Genomic DNA, 20,704 nt, shown 5'->3' with positions numbered 1-20,704 from the left:
GGGAATTAGTAACCGATAAAAATTATTAGAATGAAGGAACTTCAGGCCCTTCACTATATATTTATAGTTTTGTTTTCGCATCATAATAAATCCGGGATGACCCAACCGGTATTGCCAACAATAAATTTAATATGATTTGTAAACTTCTGGTTTACAATAATTTATGCTTCAATTGCATTATTATATATAAACATGTAGTATAAACTTCTGGTTTATAACTTTTTCATTACACTTAGTTTATCCAAAATATGAGTAATAAATTAATAATATATAGAGATATTCAACATCTCTTCATTTCTTGTTTCCATATTGATATTCATATATGAATGAAAGAAAATTATACTTATGCAATCAATTGGGCTGAATTGTTACTATTGTCATTTATGTACGTTTAAAAACGTTTCATCGTATTAGCGAGTGAGTTCCTTCATTACAAATGGAGCCAATAAATTTTGATGACTTTACAAGTCATCTCAAATAGCCACAAATCAACGGCAAACCAATGTATAATAATAAAAAAAACTCTAATAATAAATCAATGCAAGGATAATTTAATACTCAATTGTCTTAATAGTTCCTCAAAATAATAATTTCAATAACAGTTTTCAAGTGAGCATTCAAATAACAACAAGACAATATAAAATTTACAAAATATTTACAAATATTCATATAAATAACATTTGGTGTATTTATTATCGTAAAAAAACATTTGGTGTAATAATTAACAAAATTGAGCCTAAAATAAATTTCCAAATAGAACACATTAACAAAATAATTAACATTAGTGTTACAACTTTAACAAAATAATCACATTCGTGCTGATAACGTGTTATGAAATATAAGTAATAGTAATAATATATAAGTATAGAGGAGAGAAGAAGAGAAGAAAGAAAGAATAGAGATTGTATTATTCTCATCAAGGTGTCACGTTTACATGACAATACAAGTCCTATTTATAGGACAATATAATGGGTCAGTGAAATAAGCCAATGCTTAATGGACATCCACCAAATTATTCATAACAATTTTTATTAAGAGAAAATAATTTAACAGAGTTTCACATTTCAGCACTTATATGACTACATTAATTATTTGTCAAAAAATGACTACATTAATTAGTCAATAAATCTAAAATGTTTGTCAATTATAAAAAAGGACTAGAGGGAATTTAGCTTATCGAAAGAAAATAAAAGTAAGCATTCAATAAAAGAATATAAGGAGGATCAATGAGCATATTAAATTTCCTCTACTCACCACAGATTTCCCAAGCATACGCATCAAAACACAGGCACATAGATAGGATCTCCTGAAGTCCCATTTTTTTGTTTTAAGTACAATACATTTTCATTTCATTTTCTTATCAGTTTGGCTATCCAAATTTCATATATACAACACTATTAAACATGGTGAATCCAAAATCTAAACATTGATAATGCAGCCAACCATATGTTGGCAACTATTCAGTAGTTTTCTAGATTCCAGATGTCATAGGCATTGTATCACAACCATAAAAAAATTGTGAATCAAATGGATGATGAGTTTATCTTTTCATCCAAAGGCGCCTTTTGTGTATTTATCTGCATGAGGATACAAAGTAAATGAACAATTGAGTCATTTTTCAGCCAGAATCCAATAAAATAACTAATTCACTCTGAACATTTCAAAGTATATCGAAGACGCGGACACATTTAACCTTTCACTCAGAGAGACATACCTCTTTGACCGGAGAGCTCTTTTCTTGGTGATAGAAATATCTCCTTTTTCAACTTTCACATTGCTTTTCTTAATTCTGGACCGTTGAACTCCTATAATTGGCACGGTCGTGTTAATTACACAACAATACAATCAGCCAGATTCATAAAAGCTGTGTTTCAACTAACCTCTTATCTTAACCATGGGTGATTGGACTTCATTTTCCACTTCTTCTGACTCAATCAATTCACTCAAAGCAGTAGAAGAAGCTTCTGGCACAGGTTTAGATTTTGATTTACCATTTATAGACAAAGTAATTGTCTCTTCAGTACATGTATCAATTACTTCACCATCTGCTTCATCTGTAGAAAACAAAAGATTATCAGCAAAAACAGTTAACATAAAATTCACTAGAAAGCTCATCCAAAGTGGGAAACTATCACAAGTACTCTATTCACATGCTAACCGTTCCCTCAAATATATATCTATTTCCGGTTGGAAATATCATAAATTCATAATATTCGTGCAAAACTACCAATGGAGGTAGTTTTGAGTAAAGGAGAAACAGAAGAGAAAAGCATACGCAGGAGAAAAGATATTACTAGCAATTGTAGAACCTAGAAATCAATATTTTAGACATAAAAAAATGCAATCATGGGCAAAAATTGTTATCACGGACAATGTACAGTGTACTAATATTACAGATTCATCAGCCTGGAAGTTTCAACCTTGTTGGAGCAGATAGTATAAAACCTGAACATTAGAAAGTTTAAGAGTTTAACCTGAAGAAGTATTAGATTTTGAGTGATCTTCGGAATTTTTATCCACATTAAAGCTTCCCCTGCTGTCAATCTTCTGTTGATGAATTTGGGCATTTCGAGCAGTAATTTCCTGCTCCTTCTTTTCCATGTGGAACTTATTCAGCTTATCCTCAAACTCCTCAAGGTAAGTTTTAAGTTCCAATTTTGCAAACTTCTTTGCCTGATTTCAATTTAAAATTTGAATTAAACAAGAAAAGGCCTCAGATATTTTCACATAAAGTAAGAGCGACCAAAAAAATCATTACCTTGCTTAATATGTTTTTAAAATTATCCATAACAGAATCCTCTGACAAGGCATGTTCATAGGTCTTAAACAAATCTATGAGTTTTTTCATCCCCTTTTCAGTAAATGATAGCTGAGAGAGACAATAAGATATATGCTCCCACTGTCTGACATCTGAAAAGAAATCAAGACACAATTGATCATTATGAGCAGTTGTTAGGATTTATTATTTTTAAGTGGAACTTTAGTTTAGAAAATTTTAGGCATTAACTTGTGAAACTGTTTATCTAAAGAGTATGTAAAAATAACCAAAAAAATTATACCTGTAACACCACTAAACCTATTACATAGCTTTTCCACCAGAGCTTCCATTTGTCTGTCCTGAAGAACTTAAAGAAACTATATGAGGATGGAAATCAGAATAAATACAGAACACAACGCCAAAATTGTGAGATAATGTATACCTTCTTGATGGAAGCAATTAAGAATTGCATTATGTTGCAGAAAGATTCATTGCTCAAGTTCTGCTGGGATAATTTGCTAAGTATGTCAGGAAGCAAATTATATATTGGATTGTTTCCTGTTTTAATGCCAATATACTATATTAAATACCTTTCTACCTTGAAAAATGTAATATCGAGAATATTAGCACACTTTTTATAAAAAACAAAAATGATAAGAAAAACCTTTCTTAGAAAGTTCAAGAAAAAACAGCTTAGCCAGATTTGAAATTCTCTCATCTTCGTCTTCTAATCTTACCGCCATTTCATTAATGTACCCTTTCACCTGATGAAGAATTGATTGCATCAGTGTCTAATGCACTACAAAGTAGGAAGTTGAAAGGGATAAAAAGAATAATAACATCTTTTATGTGACTTCTACCTTCATCATGTCATTTAGTATGAGATGTGAAAGAACCAGAACCGCATTCTTCCTAACAGATACAGAACGATCTTGTAGGCGGGCATACATTTTTTCTGTCCAGGGTTCTAAAAGATTGGGAAACCTTACTGCTAAATCTCCCAGTGCAATAGTGCAATTAGAACGGACAATTTCTGATTGTGCATTTTCCGCAACTGTGAAGAGAAGCTGAAGATTTGCATCACTGAAAACAATTCAGTTAGAGCATCTTCCTTTCATACAAGGCTTAGATAAAGTAGGGACAGAAATTCTGGACAAGAGGTGTAGTATTGACAAGAACTCACCAAAAATCTGCATCAATGATCATCAATCGACACAAAGCAAGCATTGCAGAAGCCTGTAATTCTGGATACTGAAGGAATGAAAGTAGTTATTTCATTTTATCAAATAAAAAGTAACATTAATGAACAGATCAATACAAAATGCAAAATAATTCATCTTTGTGAAGGAGGATATCAAAACAATCACCTTCTGCAGTAGTCCAAAATTTCTACAAAGCTTTGACAAAAAAGGTGCACAGATACCAACCAGATTCTTTTCATTTGAACCACCAGAAACAATTTCCTTTTCTGCTTTTTCAAACATTGCATCAAGTGCAGCATCCTCAGAGGCTGCAAATCCTAACTCAGCATTTATATCATTATCCTGCAACACATTAATAAGCCAAATTTATAAAGATTTGGCAGAAAAAGGTCAAAATATGTTGCTGAGAACTGTTAGTTGAAGCTATTAAGAAACAATGATTGCACCTTCTGTGTCCCAGTTGATGCTGTGCCATTGCTGTCAGTACACTGATTCTCAATGTCCTTTTTCTCTTTTGCGAGTTTCTGCTTCTGAATTTTACGGGCACAGGATTCAATGTAGACCAATTGATTCATGGCAATATGAGTTATGATAAATAAACATCTACTCAACTTTGCCGCTTGAACTGTGATTGGCATGCTGCTACTAGTGTCAATGTCACTACCACCACAGTCCTTAAAGACAGAACTGAGAGATTTCTTTATCATGTCAGCTGCAATGGTTTCTGGAGTTGGGTGAATGGCATATACGGCAGTTATTGCTTTGTCAGCAGCAGCATACCAAATTTTTGCCGGAAGCCAAAAGCCAGTAATTAAACTTTCAAGAATGCCAAATATTCTAACACTATTATTTGCCAACAATTTAGTCTTGTCATCTTCAGAAAGCCTCTCAATAGCAAGACAAGCTGTCCTTGCCAGCAAAGGATCAAGTTTGGACCAACGACCAAACCCAATATCAATGATGTCCTGTAAATGTGAGCCAAGCACACCAGTTGATGTCTTTTCGACCATGCAAAGGACGGATAAAGCACCACGGCTTTGCTCCGCAGTCGTGCCACCAACATTGAAGCAAAAGAAATCCCATAATGCTGATATCTGCAATAGTGGAGAAAATCAAATCAATGATGAGAACCAAATATGATATGATAACAGCAACAATTTATTTTGATGGAGGAAACAAAAGGAAGCCGCCATAATAATTCAAATAAGAGATCGTAGCCCAATACCAGATTAACAAGCTGAGTCCTACTTCCCAATGTAAACATGCTAATGTTTATCTAAGAGCAGTGTTTATCATCAAATGATACGTAAGCATGAAAGTATCAGCCAATCTCATCCTAAATCATATCCAAACTTGTAAACTGGGATATAAAACTAAAGAAAACATACAGCTTTGTCTACATTAAATATTTAAATCTTAGAAAATATTTTATTTAACTCAGAAAAAAACCAATTAACTCTTTTCTTAGAATTTTGGGTTGAATCTAACTCAAACATTACAAAACAGGTTTGTAAGGTGAGGACAGCCCCCACTTATATAAACACATTTGCTAGTCAGCTCTCATCCAATGTGAGAGTTTAAACATACACACACACCCCACACCCAGGACTGGACATCTGGAACGTGACCTAAGTGACCCAATAACGGTGACCTGATAGCCAAGGATCTTGGACAGACTCTGATATCATGTTGAGACTGAAATCTTGTCTATATCATGTGAGGAGAATGTACATATATAAAGACATGAGCCTCCTAATCAATCCCAATAAATTAGGGAAAGAATTAACGAATGAAAGATAAAACCCATACAATCAAGACACAACCACACAATATCCTAACGGATACTAATCATATTTACAACATTTCAACCTTACAAAACTGGCTTGAAAGGTGAGGACTGCCCCCACTTATAGACACATTTTCAAGCCATATTTCACCCAATGTGGGATTCTTAACATCTTTTACAACATGGATTAACTTGGATGTAGTGTTGCTAGTCATGTTTGTAAAAAATATATCATTACTTTGTATTTCTTCGCAAAATCTCCATAAATGAAACAGGAGTATAAACTTGAAAATTGTCAACCACAATACATTTATCTTTTTAGATCTACAAAAAGTCAGACTTCTAGTTCTTTCTAGGGTGTAAAATATCATCCTGAAGGAAAATCTAGAGGCATTCCATTTCAAATAACTTATTTATATGACATACAGCATATTATATAAGACGATGCATGAAAACATACCGTGCTGGAAGATATATCTCCCTTAGAGACCAGGGTGCCAACTATAAACTCAAGAGCTGCTAGATCTCCTATATTGGAATCAGTTGCAAGACTCAAGAGATTCTTGGCAGTCTCCGTTGGGTTTTTCCTTATGTATATTGTACCGAAAGCATTCTCCACTGCTTCAAAGATTGATTTATCCTGAGAAAATGCCTACAATAGGGAGCACATGCCAGAAAGAACGAATTAATTTCAGAAAAATCAATAATCAACAATTCACATACATAGAGTACACGACACATTTAAGAAATAACAACACTTTAACTATACGGGGTTAGTTACATGGATCCTACTGAACCATTTCACCTTGTCAAGAATAAAACATTGAAGCAACAATTAAATAAACTTTGAATACCCTTGTTAGACAATAGAAAGAAATATTGCTTACCAGGGGCAACATCTTTCGGAGACATTCTTCTGAACCATCAATTTGAAATTGTTTACACCTCATCAACAAGAGAATTGTATTTTCAACATCAGTAGCGGAAGATGATGCCATCAATTGGACAAGTGTCGGCATTGTGGCCTCTATACACTTAGAGAATCTCAGTCCAGCTTCAAGTGATGCAACCAAGGCCCTAGTCTGCTCCAAATTCCCAACATCAGGCACACTACTATCACTACCATTCTGCATAGGGATTGCATCTTCTTCCTGTGACATAAATGTATCTGTCACACTCTCTTGCTGCACCTTCTCAACAGCTTCAAAATTCAAGTTGTCTACCTCACCATCCCCGTTAGTGTTTTCATTGTCAGAACCTTCCGAAGGCTCTAGCTCTTTCAGCTTCTTCTTATACTGATCCAAAGTTGCCTCAAATGAAGCTACTCGGAGCTGCGGACCAAAAGGGTTATGCTGCAGCATCATGATTAACAGATTCAAAGCAGATTTTCGGACTATTGCACTCTTGTCCTCCAATCTCCCAGCAGCAACTTCTGCAACCTCGGTCCACAAACCAATTGAAAGTGAGTGTTCCTCACATAACTCTCCCCACACCTGAAGCACACGACTCCTTGTGTAAGCCGAAACATCCCTACATCTCTCAAGCAAAATTTCCAACATAGCTTGCTTAGTACGCAGCCGAATGTTCTTTGTACTCACTTCACCATCAATATCCTTAAACGCTTTTGATACTAGCTTCCCCAGCACGGCCACAAGAGCATTCCTAATCTTATAAGACTCTCCACCAAAGTGAGGAACAAGAATGCCAATGTTAGTTGATATCAATTTGGGAATACGGTCAGCTAACTCCACAAGAAAACGCCCCACATTTTCAGCACCAACAGTGTCTTTGACATAATCTTTTGGATTAGTCCTTCCAATTTCTCTAACAATGGAAGTTGCAAGGCTTCCATCTGAATACTTCTTTTCAGCACCAGCGACAGCATCGGCCATGTGGATGACAACAAAATCGTACTTGTGAATAAGGTGCATGATGGATACACTGGACTGTGCCGTGTAATGGTATTTGGTGGAGCATGCTCCAATTATGCGACAGAGGGCATCCTTTGAATTGGAATCTTTTAAAAGCGCCGCATTTTCAAACATGGAGAATGCATTTCTACAACAAGTGGATGGAAAAATCAGAAAGTCCTGTGCAGTGGTAACAACTTAAGAAAGATGAACAGAGAGAGATATCACTACTCACTTTGTGATGAACGACAAGTAACCTTCGTCAGGGTCGGATGAACCAAAGAGTAATTCAAGGTTTATCTCCAATGAGCTGGCAATGAGGTTGAGTATCCGAGCTCTCTGTGGTTCCCAATTCCACGAATGTACGGGTTGTTTCTTCCTGTTACTTGCTGCCACCACCTGAAACCGCAATACAACACGCTTCAAACTAAACAGTTTCGCTTCCCTAAAAAATACTTGAGAGTAAGGAAATAAATAAATAAATAAACTCCCAATATCAAACTTCAAAATTTAGTGACAAACACATAAGTTCTTAGAATACAAAATTTCTGTCAGAACAATGTGTTTGAAAAAGTGTTTCTGAATGAACTTTGTCTTGTAAAATTCGATTTGATTAAAATTGGGTTTGAAGTGATGTCAAAAGTGATTAAACTGTGGGTTATTTTACTCTTAATAACAATTATGATCTTTAACCTATTACTACGGATTATTTACAAAAGCTATTTTGAATCAATGTATGTTCGGTTCCTATGAAGTACATACATGGACACAGACACCGGACATGACACAGACACTAACATGTCGACACCGACAATAATTTGAAAAAATGACATAATTCATTGTAATCATAAGTGTCGGCAACTTGGTGTCGTGTCGGTCCGACACCGACATGTGTCCAACACCGGGACATGCCTAATCCAAGGAGTGTTCGTGCTTCATAGTTCGGTTCCACTTCTAGAGGGGACAAAATTGATTCTAGAGGTTTAGAATTCATTTTGACGTGTTTGGTTTCTCTAAAGTAGAATAGATTATGACACTAGAATTGATTCTACTTAAAGCTAGAAAACCTAGCTTCTTATTCTATAATTGATTTTTACACTCAAATTTTTTGTTCAACTCACTTTTACATGAATATATCCAACCATAAATCACTTAACCTTCAAGTCAATTTTAGTCAAAATCAATTATAAAGAATCAATTCACTCAAAATCAATTTTGTTCACAGCAGAACCAAACATACATGGCAAAATTAATTTTCATTGAAATTAACCAAAAATTTCCATTGATTTAACATAAAATCATGCTAAGAAGAGATAAATCAGTTCCAAATTTCATACTAATTCTTATAATTAACTATGTTGAACTAAATTTAGCACTATGTACATACCTTGGGGGCATTATTGGAAGAATCTTCAGCGAGAACAATATTAAGAAGAAAGTAAGAGTAAACTTTAAAAGCATTTCGATAAGAAGCAACGCGATCAATAACCAGAACATGCTCATCGTCGTCGTCATTTGAAACCCTAGAAAGTGAATCAACATTGGGCAGAAGAACAGCTAGATTTGAACGAAGACTTTCAACAAGGTTAAGTTTACATGAATGAGGTAAAGTAGAATAACCACAAACTAAAGAGTAAACACGGTCGAATACATCTTGATCTTGAACGCAAAGGATTTCTCTATCTGAGAGATCGAAGGAAATGCCTTTGACGAATTCTTCGAGTTGGGAAGAGGAAAGGGAAGAGATGTTGATGGAGTTTTGGACGGTGAGATTGTTGTCTTCTGATGAATCTTGTTCGAGGTCGCGAAGATTGCGAGGGAAGATGAAGTGTGGAGCCATGAAGATGAAATGAGAGAAAGCGAGAGAGGTTTTCTCTTTTGATGTGTTGAATATTGCTCGGCGCTGTGTGTGTACCGTTGGGTTAACTCCAAATTTCAAATGAAAGTGAAGGGGATAGAAGCGGGAACAGAAAAATCTCGTCTGTGACATATCTAAAAAAAAAAAAAAAAAAGAAGGAAAAAAATGAGTTTCTTTTTTTTAAAGTAATATAGGTGAAATTTAGAATTTTCGTTCCTAAAAATTAAAATTCTTATTATATTTTAATTAAATCTTCTATGGTACCCTACACAAGTTGCGACAACTTGTCAACACATGAAATTCAAGTTGTGACAATGTTGTCAAAGCCCTCAAAATGGGACTGGATTCTCTCTAGTGCAATTTTCACTGCAGGAGGTCCAATGTCCAATCCAACCATTCATTTTTTAAATAAAAAAAAATTAAAATTACAATGATAATAAAATGTGAGGTTGTGATTTTATTGGACAGAGAAGTCCACCGGAGGGGATCTTCTCTCCCTCAAAACAATTGGTTTGATGGATAGACGGTTGTCACATATATGTTGATTTGATATTTTTTTATATTTTTTAATTATTTACCCATAAAGTTAAGTAGTGGTTTAATTAGCCATTTATCTCTCTAAAAATTAATGCTAGAGCTAAGTTGCTAGGACTCCCACATTGAGTATATTAAAATGTTTAATATGATATTTAAACAATGAGGCTCTTCTACCTATTGGAATAGTCTTTTGGGTTGGATCTTCCTCGTGTTCTTAAATCCTAACATAAGAGCAGCTAGTTGCTTTAGCATGATACGTTACTTTCTAACACAATCAAATACAATACAATTGCTTTGAAAGTTGTCTCGATTAAATAATATTATTTTCATGTGATTGTTGTTTAAATGATATATTTCGTGGGATTCAATATGAGTTTTTTAGAGTTGCACTATTTTCATGTGATGTGACTATCACGAGACTCACAAAATACATATATGAAGGTTGGAGATGCTCTAAGTAGTGATATAAGACAAGATTGGGATGTTAATCTTATGTGGATTGTTGTTGGGAAATGGCTTGAGAGTTGTTTCTATGTGTTGGGAAATGGCTTGAGTTGTTTCTATTGTTGTTTCTATGTTTCTATATTGTACTGGACAACATAAGTCAAAATAACACAGCACGTGGCAGAACAAACTTTTATGATATATTGAATAATTTTTTGTCTTATACGATGTTTTATAAACAAAATTATATTTTGGTATTTTAAACAACTTGTTCTTGGGACAAAAAGTTGTGTTATGGTTTAGTGAAGGACAAAAAAATTATTTTTCTATCAAATCCGGTACAACTGAAATTGTCCTGTTCAATTTTTATTTTTTTAGTACATGTTAATTCTCTTTACAATAAGTAAATTCAATTTATCATAAAATTGTTTAATGGACTTGTGCCATAGCTTAGTATGAAAATGCTAAGTATAAAAAATATTAAGTGATGAACCTTCTTTTACCGGTAAATTGCCTCAGATAGGAATTCAAATATTGGTTGGGATTCTCATATAGAATACCCACATGATGACAAGATAAGTCTATTTTCCTACTCTAACTCTGAAAAATGGGAATTTAGCCAACTAGCTATATTCCTTGAGACTACTCACCTCAAGGTGGCCGTAAAATCAACATATATAATTATTTGTGTAATAAATTTTAAAGGTTTAATTAGTTAAATGGTCCCTTAAAGACATTTTAGGTTTTACAATGGTCCCTTAAAGAAAAAAAGGTCCGGATTGGTCCCTTAAAAACATCTCCATTAGTCATTTTAATCATTTCCGTTAGTTTTTGACAAAAAGCATTAAATGGTGCAAAAAAAACTGTTCATCTTCTTCTTCCTCTCTTTTTCATCTTCTTCCTCCATTCTTCTTCATCTTTTTCATAAACATCATAAAAAATATACTCAAATCTTCAATCAACCTTCAAACAAACCCAAAAATTCATCTTTTTCCTCAATTTTCCAACATCACCTTCTTCCTTAATTTGTCCCTTCAATTTCCTTATAAAGCTTAAACCAAGTAAGTATTGGTTGATTTATGTTCAATATCATGTTCTGAAGTTTTTCCAATCGTTATTTTTGTGTGGGTTTGATTGAATCATGTTTTGGTCATTTTTATGTTTGTTGTTTCGATTTTCAAAATATAAGCCTCCACTGTGAAATATAAGTATAGATTCATGACCAGTGCTAAAAATCAAACGAATTTGTGTATTCTTTTGTGATTTTTGAAGCCGATTTGAGTTTTTTTGTGAAAGCTCCATTGAAGCTTCAATGGTGTGTTAATGGTGAGTCCATTGAAAAAGATGAAGAAATGGAGAGAAAAAATAGTTGTTGATGGTGTATTGCTAGATGTGGTAGACATACAAAATCCAATGGTTACTATTTTGACAAAAGAATCAAAGGTTAAGATTAAATGATTTATTAAGATCTATGGTGGACCACATGTAATGTTGGTTCACCTAATATATTTGGTGTTAATAAATTAACGGAATGGACCAATGTGGCAAACGTGATATCAATAAGGGATCAATTCAAACCTTTTTTTTTTTAAGGAACCATTATGAAACCTAAAATTTTTTAAGGGACCATTTAACTAATTAAGCTCATTTTAAATTATGTTGCCATTGACCAATAAATATAATTATGTATGTGAAATGATCGACCGATAGACATATATTTTCCAAGGTTAATAACACCCTAGATGTAGGTAGGGATTCACTTAGGTTTAGGCTTAGGCTTATGTCTCATCCCACTTCTTTTATTTTTTTCAGAGAAGCAGATCAAACATGATAGGGTAATTAGAAGAAGGCTAGTGAATGAAGTGGTGGAGAAGACAAATCATGGGATGAAACTTCATCATCGATATGAGACATGTTAACTTCTTGTTCATCCTCATTCGAATTGTTACCATTAATTTGATTTATATTATTTCTTCTTACCATTACATTCACTTTGACATCAAAGTTGTATAAAATCATAACAACCAACTATTTCTAACTCAAGGAGTCTCGTTTGGTGCACCAATTTTTTTACAGTGGTTTATTTTCACTAGGCAGTGGTATATTTTCACTCCAACATAATGAATCCAACCAGTAATATAGGACTTGTGTTAGATTTTTTGTGGGTTCGTCGGTTAATATACGATTGGTTTTGAATTTGTGATGTTGTGTATTTTTCGAGTAAATCTAAATTGATGTGAATTGAAATAAAAAATTGCATTAAAATAAATTGAGTTTCATACATTAATCAAGATTTACAACCATGTGAGAAGTTATCCTGATGCGTTTTGTGTGTTAAAATGCGGATGTATTTTTGTTTTAGCAGATCAAATGCACCCATAGTGAATCCTTGTCCACCTAACCATCATTAAATTATAGGCTATTTCGGTTACAAGGCTATTCCAGACATTTGAATTTTATCATATCAATTGTAGGTTTTGTCATAGACATTAGACTATTTTATGCTATTAACTCGGATGTTGTGAGCCTATTTGCAGATTCATCCTTATTAGTTCTTAATGAAATTGAATATGTAATTATTTCGATTGATGTATTCCCATGAATTTGAATGAATGAATATTATTGTTATTGAGTAAAAAAAATCATCATTAAATTAACCCATTTTGAAATGTGGACTCTGCCTACATAACTATCATTAATGGTACCAGGGACCAACAAAGCCTTTTATATAACATAAATATTTTTTTTTTTTATACTATTTAAGTTTTTTTATTAACTCTCTTGTTTTTAGAGAAAGAAGGTCTTAGTAATATAGAGTTTTGTCATGAGGTAAGTAAAGTCTATTAAAATAATTATTTTTAATGAGAATTAAATTCATGTTCTCTCAAATAATTTGTTCTAAAAAAAATTCATTAGCTAGTTGAGTCCAATATCTTAGTTAACAATTTATTTAACTTGACAATTGGATACATCTCAAACTCAATATCGATGTGTTCTCTCCATGCATTTAATCATGGGCCAAGTCTATGGTGAAATACTTCACCAATTTTTTTACAGTGCACAAATCAATATTGTTTTAAGAGAAAGAAGGTCTCAGTATAAGGCTCGTTTGGTGCGCATGATAGCATAGTGACAGGATAGGATATAAAACAGGATAAGGATAGGATAGGATAACAGCAGGATAACAGTTATACTCAGTTATCATATCCTATGTTTGGTGCACACAGGATAACAAACATGATAACTATTATATTTTGTTTTTAATACATACTTGCTCATAATAATATGATAAGATATATAACATATTTAATTGACAAAATTACTCTTGTAAAACAATTGTTATTTTTTTAAAATTATTTTGTAATACTTTGAATTTTATAAATAAAAAATATAAATAAGTAATCAAATAACTTTATATAATTTAAAATAAAAATCATGAGAAAATAATCAAGTTTAATTTTTTATATGAATCATGATCAAATAAATAACTCAATAATATATACATGTTAGATAAGCCAAATAAATATATGATATATCTCATACGTAAATAATAAAATTATTATTGCAAAAGAATTATATTTAATTTTTTATAAAATTTAAATTAATATCTCTATTTGTCAATTTTTTAATAATCATTTTACTTTAAAATATTGTAATTTTAGTAAAATTTTGATTTTTTAGAATATATAAATTACAAAATTACCCCTGTGAGAAAATCATATATATTTAAAAATTAATTATTTTATTATTTATATTTTATTAATTTTATTTTATGTATTTTAAAATATATTTTATAAAAAAAATGCAGTAATTTTTTTTCTTCTTATCCTATCCTGCTGGTAACCCAGCTCAAATTCAGGATAAGAATTATAACTAGAAAGACAGGATAGCATAAGCTTCAGGATTAACTTATCATATCCTGCTGTATCACCAAACACTGGATTGCGGCAGGATATGATACAGTTATCCTATCCTGTCTCTTATCCTGTGCACCAAACGGGCCCAAGTTTAGTTGTGAGGTAAGTAAAGTCTGTTAAAAAAATTATTTTTAATGAATTAAATTCAGGTTCTCTCAAATATTTTTTTCTAAAAGAAATTCATTAACTACTTGAGTCTAATATCTTAGTTAACAATTTATTTAACTTAGCATTGGACAATGGATACATCTCAAACTCAATATCAATATGTTCTCCCCAGCAAGTAATGAATATACCACGTCTCGTGAGTTTAGCTCAGTTGACAAGGACATTGCATTATATGTGTAGGAGGCCGGGGTTCAAACTCCGATCATCCCACTTATTCACTTTAAGGGTGAAATTTATATCTGTCGGGCTACTTGACCCAAAAAACAATGAATATACCACAATAAGCATATAACTTAATTTATTTAACGGTCATACAGTGTCCCGAATCAATGATAAAAACGATTTTTTTAAATTGTTTTTAAGGTATTAAATGCACTACTTTCAAGATTATAGTACTATTTTTATTCCTTAGCCATTGTCTCTATTCCTTAGCCATTGTCTCTGGGACAATGTTTTGCATTTTCCTATTTAAATCATAATAAATTATAAAGGGTAAAATTGAATTTTAGATAAGCTAATAAGGATAAAAAAAAAGAAGGAAAAATGATAAGATATAAGCTCAAAAACTATTTAAAATAGCTTTTGAAAAACAAACTTATAAGCCAGTAAAATAATTAAACTTTTTTTTGGTAGAAATTAAACATATTTTTTAACTTATAAGTTAGTATAAGCCAATTTTATTAGTCTTAGCAACCAGACTGTTTAGATTCAACCATAAACCACTCACTTAATGATAATGCACCTAACAATCTCCCTCCAGTATCCACAATAGGGATGGAGAGAATTTAAAGCAAGTATGTCAATTATTTAAGTTTGCTTTAAAGGGGTGAAATGGTTAATTCTGTACATGCACTAAAAGCTATGTATGTACTATAATATAAGACCCTCTTACTACCCCACATGTACATGCATGAATATATCATAGACAAGCAAATTCGAATTATTCTTTAAAAAAATCCAAAATGTGCATGATTATTGTAGGATTTATAGCCATCTTCATCCTCTTCTTCATATACATCCACTACTGGAGATGCAATAGAGATGAAATTGTTCCGAATTGGCCAGTAATAGGTATGGTACCGACGTTTGTGCGTCATGTGTCCGATTTTAATGATTTTGCAACCTTAGTTCTTAAGCGTCATGGAGGAACCTTTCGATTTCAAGGGCCCTGGTTCACAAACACAAGCTTTATAATTACCACTGATCCAACCAACGTCGACCACATCTCCAGTAAGAATTTCGGTAACTACGGGAAAGGATCAAACTTCCAAGAAATATTTGATTTTTTTGGAGATGGTATTATAAATTCTGATTCCCATGATTGGAAACAGAAGAGGACAATGTACCATTTAATTCTCAAAGGGAAGAGCTTCAAGAAAATGTTGAGTCAAATCATTCAGAAAAAAGTTGAGAATTGCTTACTACCATTTCTTAAAGATGTATGTGAAGAAGGTGTTCATGTGGACTTGCAAGATGCCTTGAATAGGTTCACTTTTGACACTAACTGCACCATTGTGTTTGGATTTGATCCTAACACTCTTCCGAACAAGTTTGGTGAGCTTAGAGAAATTGCTTATCAAAAATCACTTCCTGTGATAGAGGAAGTAATATTCTACAGACACTTCATTCCAAGTTTTCTATCGAGGCTGCAGAAATGGATCCATGTTGGTCAAGAAAAGAAGTTAAAGATAGCCGGAGAAAATCTTGACAGATTCTTGTATGAAAGTATAACATTTTCCAAACAAGAGCAAAGCAAGTGCAGTGAAAAAATTGATGAATGTTATTTTGATTTGGTAAAAGCACTTCAGAAAGAAGGATATGGAGAGGGGAAAATGGGTGAGAAGTATCTTAGAGACATTATACTTAATCTCCTGATAGCAGGAAATGGCACAATAAGTTCAGGTCTCAGTTGGTTTTTCTGGCTTGTTTCAACTCATCCTATTGTAGAAGCCAAAATTATTCAAGAGATTAAAGATAATTGTATCACTCAAAATGAGAATTGGAGTATATCAAGGGTGGAAGACCTTGATAAGCTAGTTTATCTCCATGGAGCTATATGTGAAGCCTTGAGGCTTTATCCTCCTATACCTTTTGAGCATATGTGCGCGATCAAATCTGATATACTACCTAGCGGAGACCGCGTTAGTCAAAATACAAAGGTAATGTACTCTCTGTATGAAATGGGAAGGATGGAACAAATATGGGGAGAAGACTGCATGAAATTTAAGCCTGAGAGATGGGTATCAGAGACAAGACACATTATACATGTACCATCTTACAAGTTCATAGCTTTCAATACAGGTCCTCGAAGTTGTTTAGGTAAAGATATTAGCTTCTTTCAAATGAAGATGGTTGCAGCTAGTATATTATCGAAGTTTCACATACAAGTGGTTGAAGGTCACCCCGTAACTCCAAAGCTTTCGATTGTTCTTCGCATGAAACATGGCTTGAAGGTCAAACCCACTAAAAGATGCATTTGACAGAAGTTTCTCCAAGTGATTGGTTATATATCTTGTGTCCCTTATCTTTATTCATCACTGTTTTTTTTGTCTTCATTAAATAATGTAATGTTTATTATTATGCTTTTGTGACCTATTGTTATATCATATATGTTTCACAGTTTCAATAGTAAATTACTTTAGATTATGGAAACTCTATTTTAAAAAGTATGTTTCAATGTAGTAAGTAGCAAAGAACTACTGCCTCAAAATATATATAACCATGAGAGACTAGAGATATACAAAAAAAAATATGAGGGGGACTAGGCCAAGAACCTCCTTACATGTGGACAAACCTAAAACTAGGCTTACCCAATCTATTGTCAACAAAAAAAAGAAGAAATTTGAGGGGGAAGCTCATTCCAAAAAGTAAAGCTATCCAAGCCTAAACCATTGTTAGTCAGCCTATCTGCGCATTGGTTTCGCTCCCTATAAAACACGAGACACCACAAAATTCATATTTCTAGCGTTTCTAGTACAATTCAGCCATCTATTGTTTAACTCCCAAGGCACTAAAGAATCATTACTGAAAGCTTGAGCAACAAGTCAACAAGAGTAGAATGCCAAAGATTGGTCCAATTCCTATTATGAGCTAATTCAATGTAGTAAACTAATGCAGGCATGAAATATGCTTGCGGTGATTCAACCAGAGTGTCACAATTTGTCATGGGAACTGTTGACATTAAAGTTCAATTCATAATTAGCCAATTATATGAATTGAAGATGATGCATACGCATTAAAGGAAGATAGGACTTAGAAAAACATACCAAGTCCAGAAAGAACAACACACTGGTGCAGTTTTGTATTTAGGTTCCGCTTCATCTCTTGATGCAGAGGACTATGCCAAGTAATTGCCTGCATATTTTTTTTCCCTGTTACACACTTTTCTTCTTTTTTTTTTTTTATTTCTATTATGGTTTTGGTTTGTTGACAACTTGACCGTGTGAATATTTCATTCCAACATAATATAAATTCAATGACCAGCACTTGAATTAGATTCTGATTGAATTATTCAGTTAATAAGTTTATGATTGGCCAAATTTGTAAGTTTGGTTTCTTGGGTTAATTTTTTCTCAATGCTATGAATTTGTAAACTGCTAAGAAAAAGTAAATCGCATTAATGTAAATTGGGTTTCATATATCAGTCGAGAGTCACAAGTCATGGAAGAAGTGTATTCTTGTACGTTTTGTGTGTTAGTGTGCATATGTTTTTCTATTTATAGGAGAAATGTGAAAATCGAATAACCATCTTCGATATTGCATGTTTGCCACGTGTAGTACTGGGAATAATTTTTGTGTTGTCCCTTAGCCTCCAATTTATCCGGTATTAGAAATAGTTTTAAAATCAAACATAGTACAACTCATGTCAAGTCTTTTATTCTTGAGCAGATCAAACACACCCTTAGGTAACTATGTTTGACGGTTTAAAATAGAAATTTTTGGAAAAAGAATGAGCAAATAAAAAAACAGGAAGGATTAATACTATTCCAACTTAAATAGAGATTTATTTGTTGGTCCAATGATGATTGGCGTTGGATTTGGTGGAACCACTTGATGTTAGAACTAACCATCGAACGAGATTAAGCGATCCAATGAGCCGGATACTTGTAGTGAAAAAAAAAATAACATTCTCCTAATATAGCAAAACTCGAATTTTTTATAGTTGGATATTTTATAGAATTTAGATAAATTAATCGTAAATATTTTGTTTTCATTTATTAATCATAAATATTTTGTTTAAATTTTTTCTATGTTTTTGCAACATTTTTGAAATTAAAAGTAAATTATCATAAATATTTGGGATAAATATGTTTTTGGTCCCTAAAAATATTCAAAGTTTCCTTTTTAGTTCCCAAAAATTTTCAATTTCCAAAAATGGTCCTTAGTGCCATGACAACTTTCGTTAACCAAACTTAACAGCAAAGACCATTTTTTGAAAACTGAAATTTTTTGAGAGACTAATATTGGAAGAAATTTTTTTGGGGACTAAAACCAAAACTTTGAATATTTACGTGTACCGAAAATATATTTATCCTAGATTATTATATGAAGGGTTAACTATGTTCTTGGTCTCTATAAATATCTCAAATTTAGTTTTTAGTCCTATAAAAGTTTGCAGTAGCTTTTGGTCCCTAAAGTATTTTATCATTATTTTTGGTCCCTACTTTTGAGTCTACTAGTGCATATCATTTGAATTTTTTTCGCGGTCATGTTTAGTAGTCCCAAAATATAAGCAAAAAGTGGTCAACCGAAGTGAATGTATTTTGACTAAATTTTTAACCAAATACATCCACTTTAGTTGACCATTTTTTGCTTATATTTTGGGACGGAGGGAGTACATTATAGGAATCTTTCTTGCAAAAGTTTAAATTTTTAATAAAAGATGAATTAAAAATGAATTTTTTAATTTTTTACACATAAAAATTCATAAATAATTCATCTTATGTTAAAAAATTATAAATTTTTACAAGAGATTTTTTTTTTTGACAACATGAGAGATGTTCTTGTAATATTATAAACATGAATACAAAAATGGACACAAGAGTTTGATAAAAAATGTGAAATTTTTAGTTTTTTATATTATGTTTATAATATTATGAGAATATCTCCAATAAAAATTTATAATTTTTTAACATAAGATGAATTATTTATGAATTTTTATGTGAAAAAATAAAAAAAAAATCATATTTAATTCATCTTTTGTTAAAAAAATTTAAACTTTTGCAAGAGATATACATATAAGACCATCTCCAATGGTGTAGTACCTATTAGGTACTTATTAGGTACTACCATTGGAGTACCACCCATTTGAGTACCTATTAGGTACTACTTCTAAAATAAGAACCCTCTATCTCCTCTTGGACCCACCTTATTTTTCATTAAAATAGTATTTTCATGAGCCCACTTTATTTTCTTTATTCAATTTGAATTAATGGTACAAAAACACAATTTTATTTTTGTACATCACAAAAGCATAATTTTTGAATTGGCATGCCTCTAAAAAAATGTAATGCCAACCATATAGACGTTGGTGCAATATTCGGTAAATAGAACCTAATATAATATGGGGTATTATTTAGCCGATGATATTTATCCATAATGGGCTACACTTGTCAAGAAGAACACAAATTCAAGATAGGCGAACTCATCTTCAACTTCAACATGATCTTGTCAAGCATATTTGGCAACGTTTTGGGCATGATGATCAACAAAATTAATTGTTTTTAAAATTATGTAATGTTATTTTAAATTATTTTTTAATTATCTAATTCTTAAAATTTGGCAATATTATTTTAAATTAAATTTTGAATTTTAATTATTTTTCAAATTATAAAAAAAAATAGTACATACTAATTTTGTAATTTTATCATTCAATCAATTTATATTATAAAATATATAATTAAATAATAAGTTATTGTAATGATGTAGAATTATTGATGGGACCCATTTTAGAACTTTTTAAGAAGTGCTCCATTGGAGGGGTTAAGTACCTATTATGTACTATTATTAAAAAATAATAAATTAGTGATGTGTCAATGTGGGACCCATTTAAGTACTCAAAGTTGGGAAATGGATTCTCTCGAGTGTGATTTACACTTGAGAGAATAAAGTGTAATCTAACACC

At 32.2% G+C, this 20,704-nt stretch overlaps 2 protein-coding genes across 3 annotated transcripts; one reads left to right on the top strand and one right to left on the bottom strand.

Moving 5' to 3' along the window:
- Positions 1-1,227: 1,227 nt before the first annotated feature.
- On the bottom strand, positions 1,228-9,606 carry LOC123902252 (condensin complex subunit 1). 2 transcript variants are annotated; one of them, XM_045951923.1, is made up of 16 exons: positions 9,044-9,606; positions 7,892-8,055; positions 6,634-7,804; positions 6,207-6,398; positions 4,407-5,054; positions 4,126-4,302; positions 3,942-4,009; positions 3,619-3,841; positions 3,423-3,522; positions 3,201-3,316; positions 3,060-3,117; positions 2,759-2,910; positions 2,475-2,673; positions 1,881-2,054; positions 1,715-1,805; positions 1,228-1,577 (listed from the first exon to the last, which is right to left on the bottom strand). In XM_045951923.1, exons 1-16 carry the CDS (start codon positions 9,494-9,496, stop codon positions 1,574-1,576), a joined length of 3,990 nt encoding a protein of 1,329 aa, XP_045807879.1. In that variant the 5' UTR covers positions 9,497-9,606; the 3' UTR covers positions 1,228-1,573. The 2 variants fall into 2 exon arrangements, with proteins under 2 accessions (XP_045807879.1, XP_045807878.1); XM_045951922.1 differs by having other exon boundaries at positions 1,694-1,805; positions 9,044-9,570.
- A 5,936-nt stretch (positions 9,607-15,542) lies between these two features.
- Positions 15,543-17,060, top strand: LOC123891343 (alkane hydroxylase MAH1-like). Its single transcript, XM_045941196.1, has one exon. The coding sequence runs from the start codon at positions 15,543-15,545 to the stop codon at positions 17,058-17,060; it is 1,518 nt and encodes a 505-aa protein (XP_045797152.1).
- The last annotated feature ends 3,644 nt before the right edge of the window (positions 17,061-20,704 follow it).

The sequence above is a fragment of the Trifolium pratense genome, linkage group LG1 (genome assembly GCF_020283565.1).
Source record: "Trifolium pratense cultivar HEN17-A07 linkage group LG1, ARS_RC_1.1, whole genome shotgun sequence".
Classification (NCBI taxonomy): domain Eukaryota; kingdom Viridiplantae; phylum Streptophyta; class Magnoliopsida; order Fabales; family Fabaceae; genus Trifolium; species Trifolium pratense.
The sequence above is the reverse complement of the archived record's forward strand: the minus strand, read 5'-3'. Positions and strand labels throughout refer to the sequence as shown.

Bases quoted from the DNA above. Each gene is read 5' to 3' on its own strand.
- LOC123902252 (XM_045951922.1), bottom strand. From the start codon at position 9,496: ATGGCTCCACACTTCATCTTCCCTCGCAATCTTCGCGACCTCGAACAA. The intron at 3,523-3,618 runs GTAGAAGTCACA...ATTCTTCATCAG, and splicing joins TACTAAATGACATGATGAAG to GTGAAAGGGTACATTAATGA. The intron at 3,118-3,200 runs GTATACATTATC...TAAGTTCTTCAG, and splicing joins TAATTGCTTCCATCAAGAAG to GACAGACAAATGGAAGCTCT.
- LOC123891343 (XM_045941196.1), top strand. From the start codon at position 15,543: ATGTGCATGATTATTGTAGGATTTATAGCCATCTTCATCCTCTTCTTC.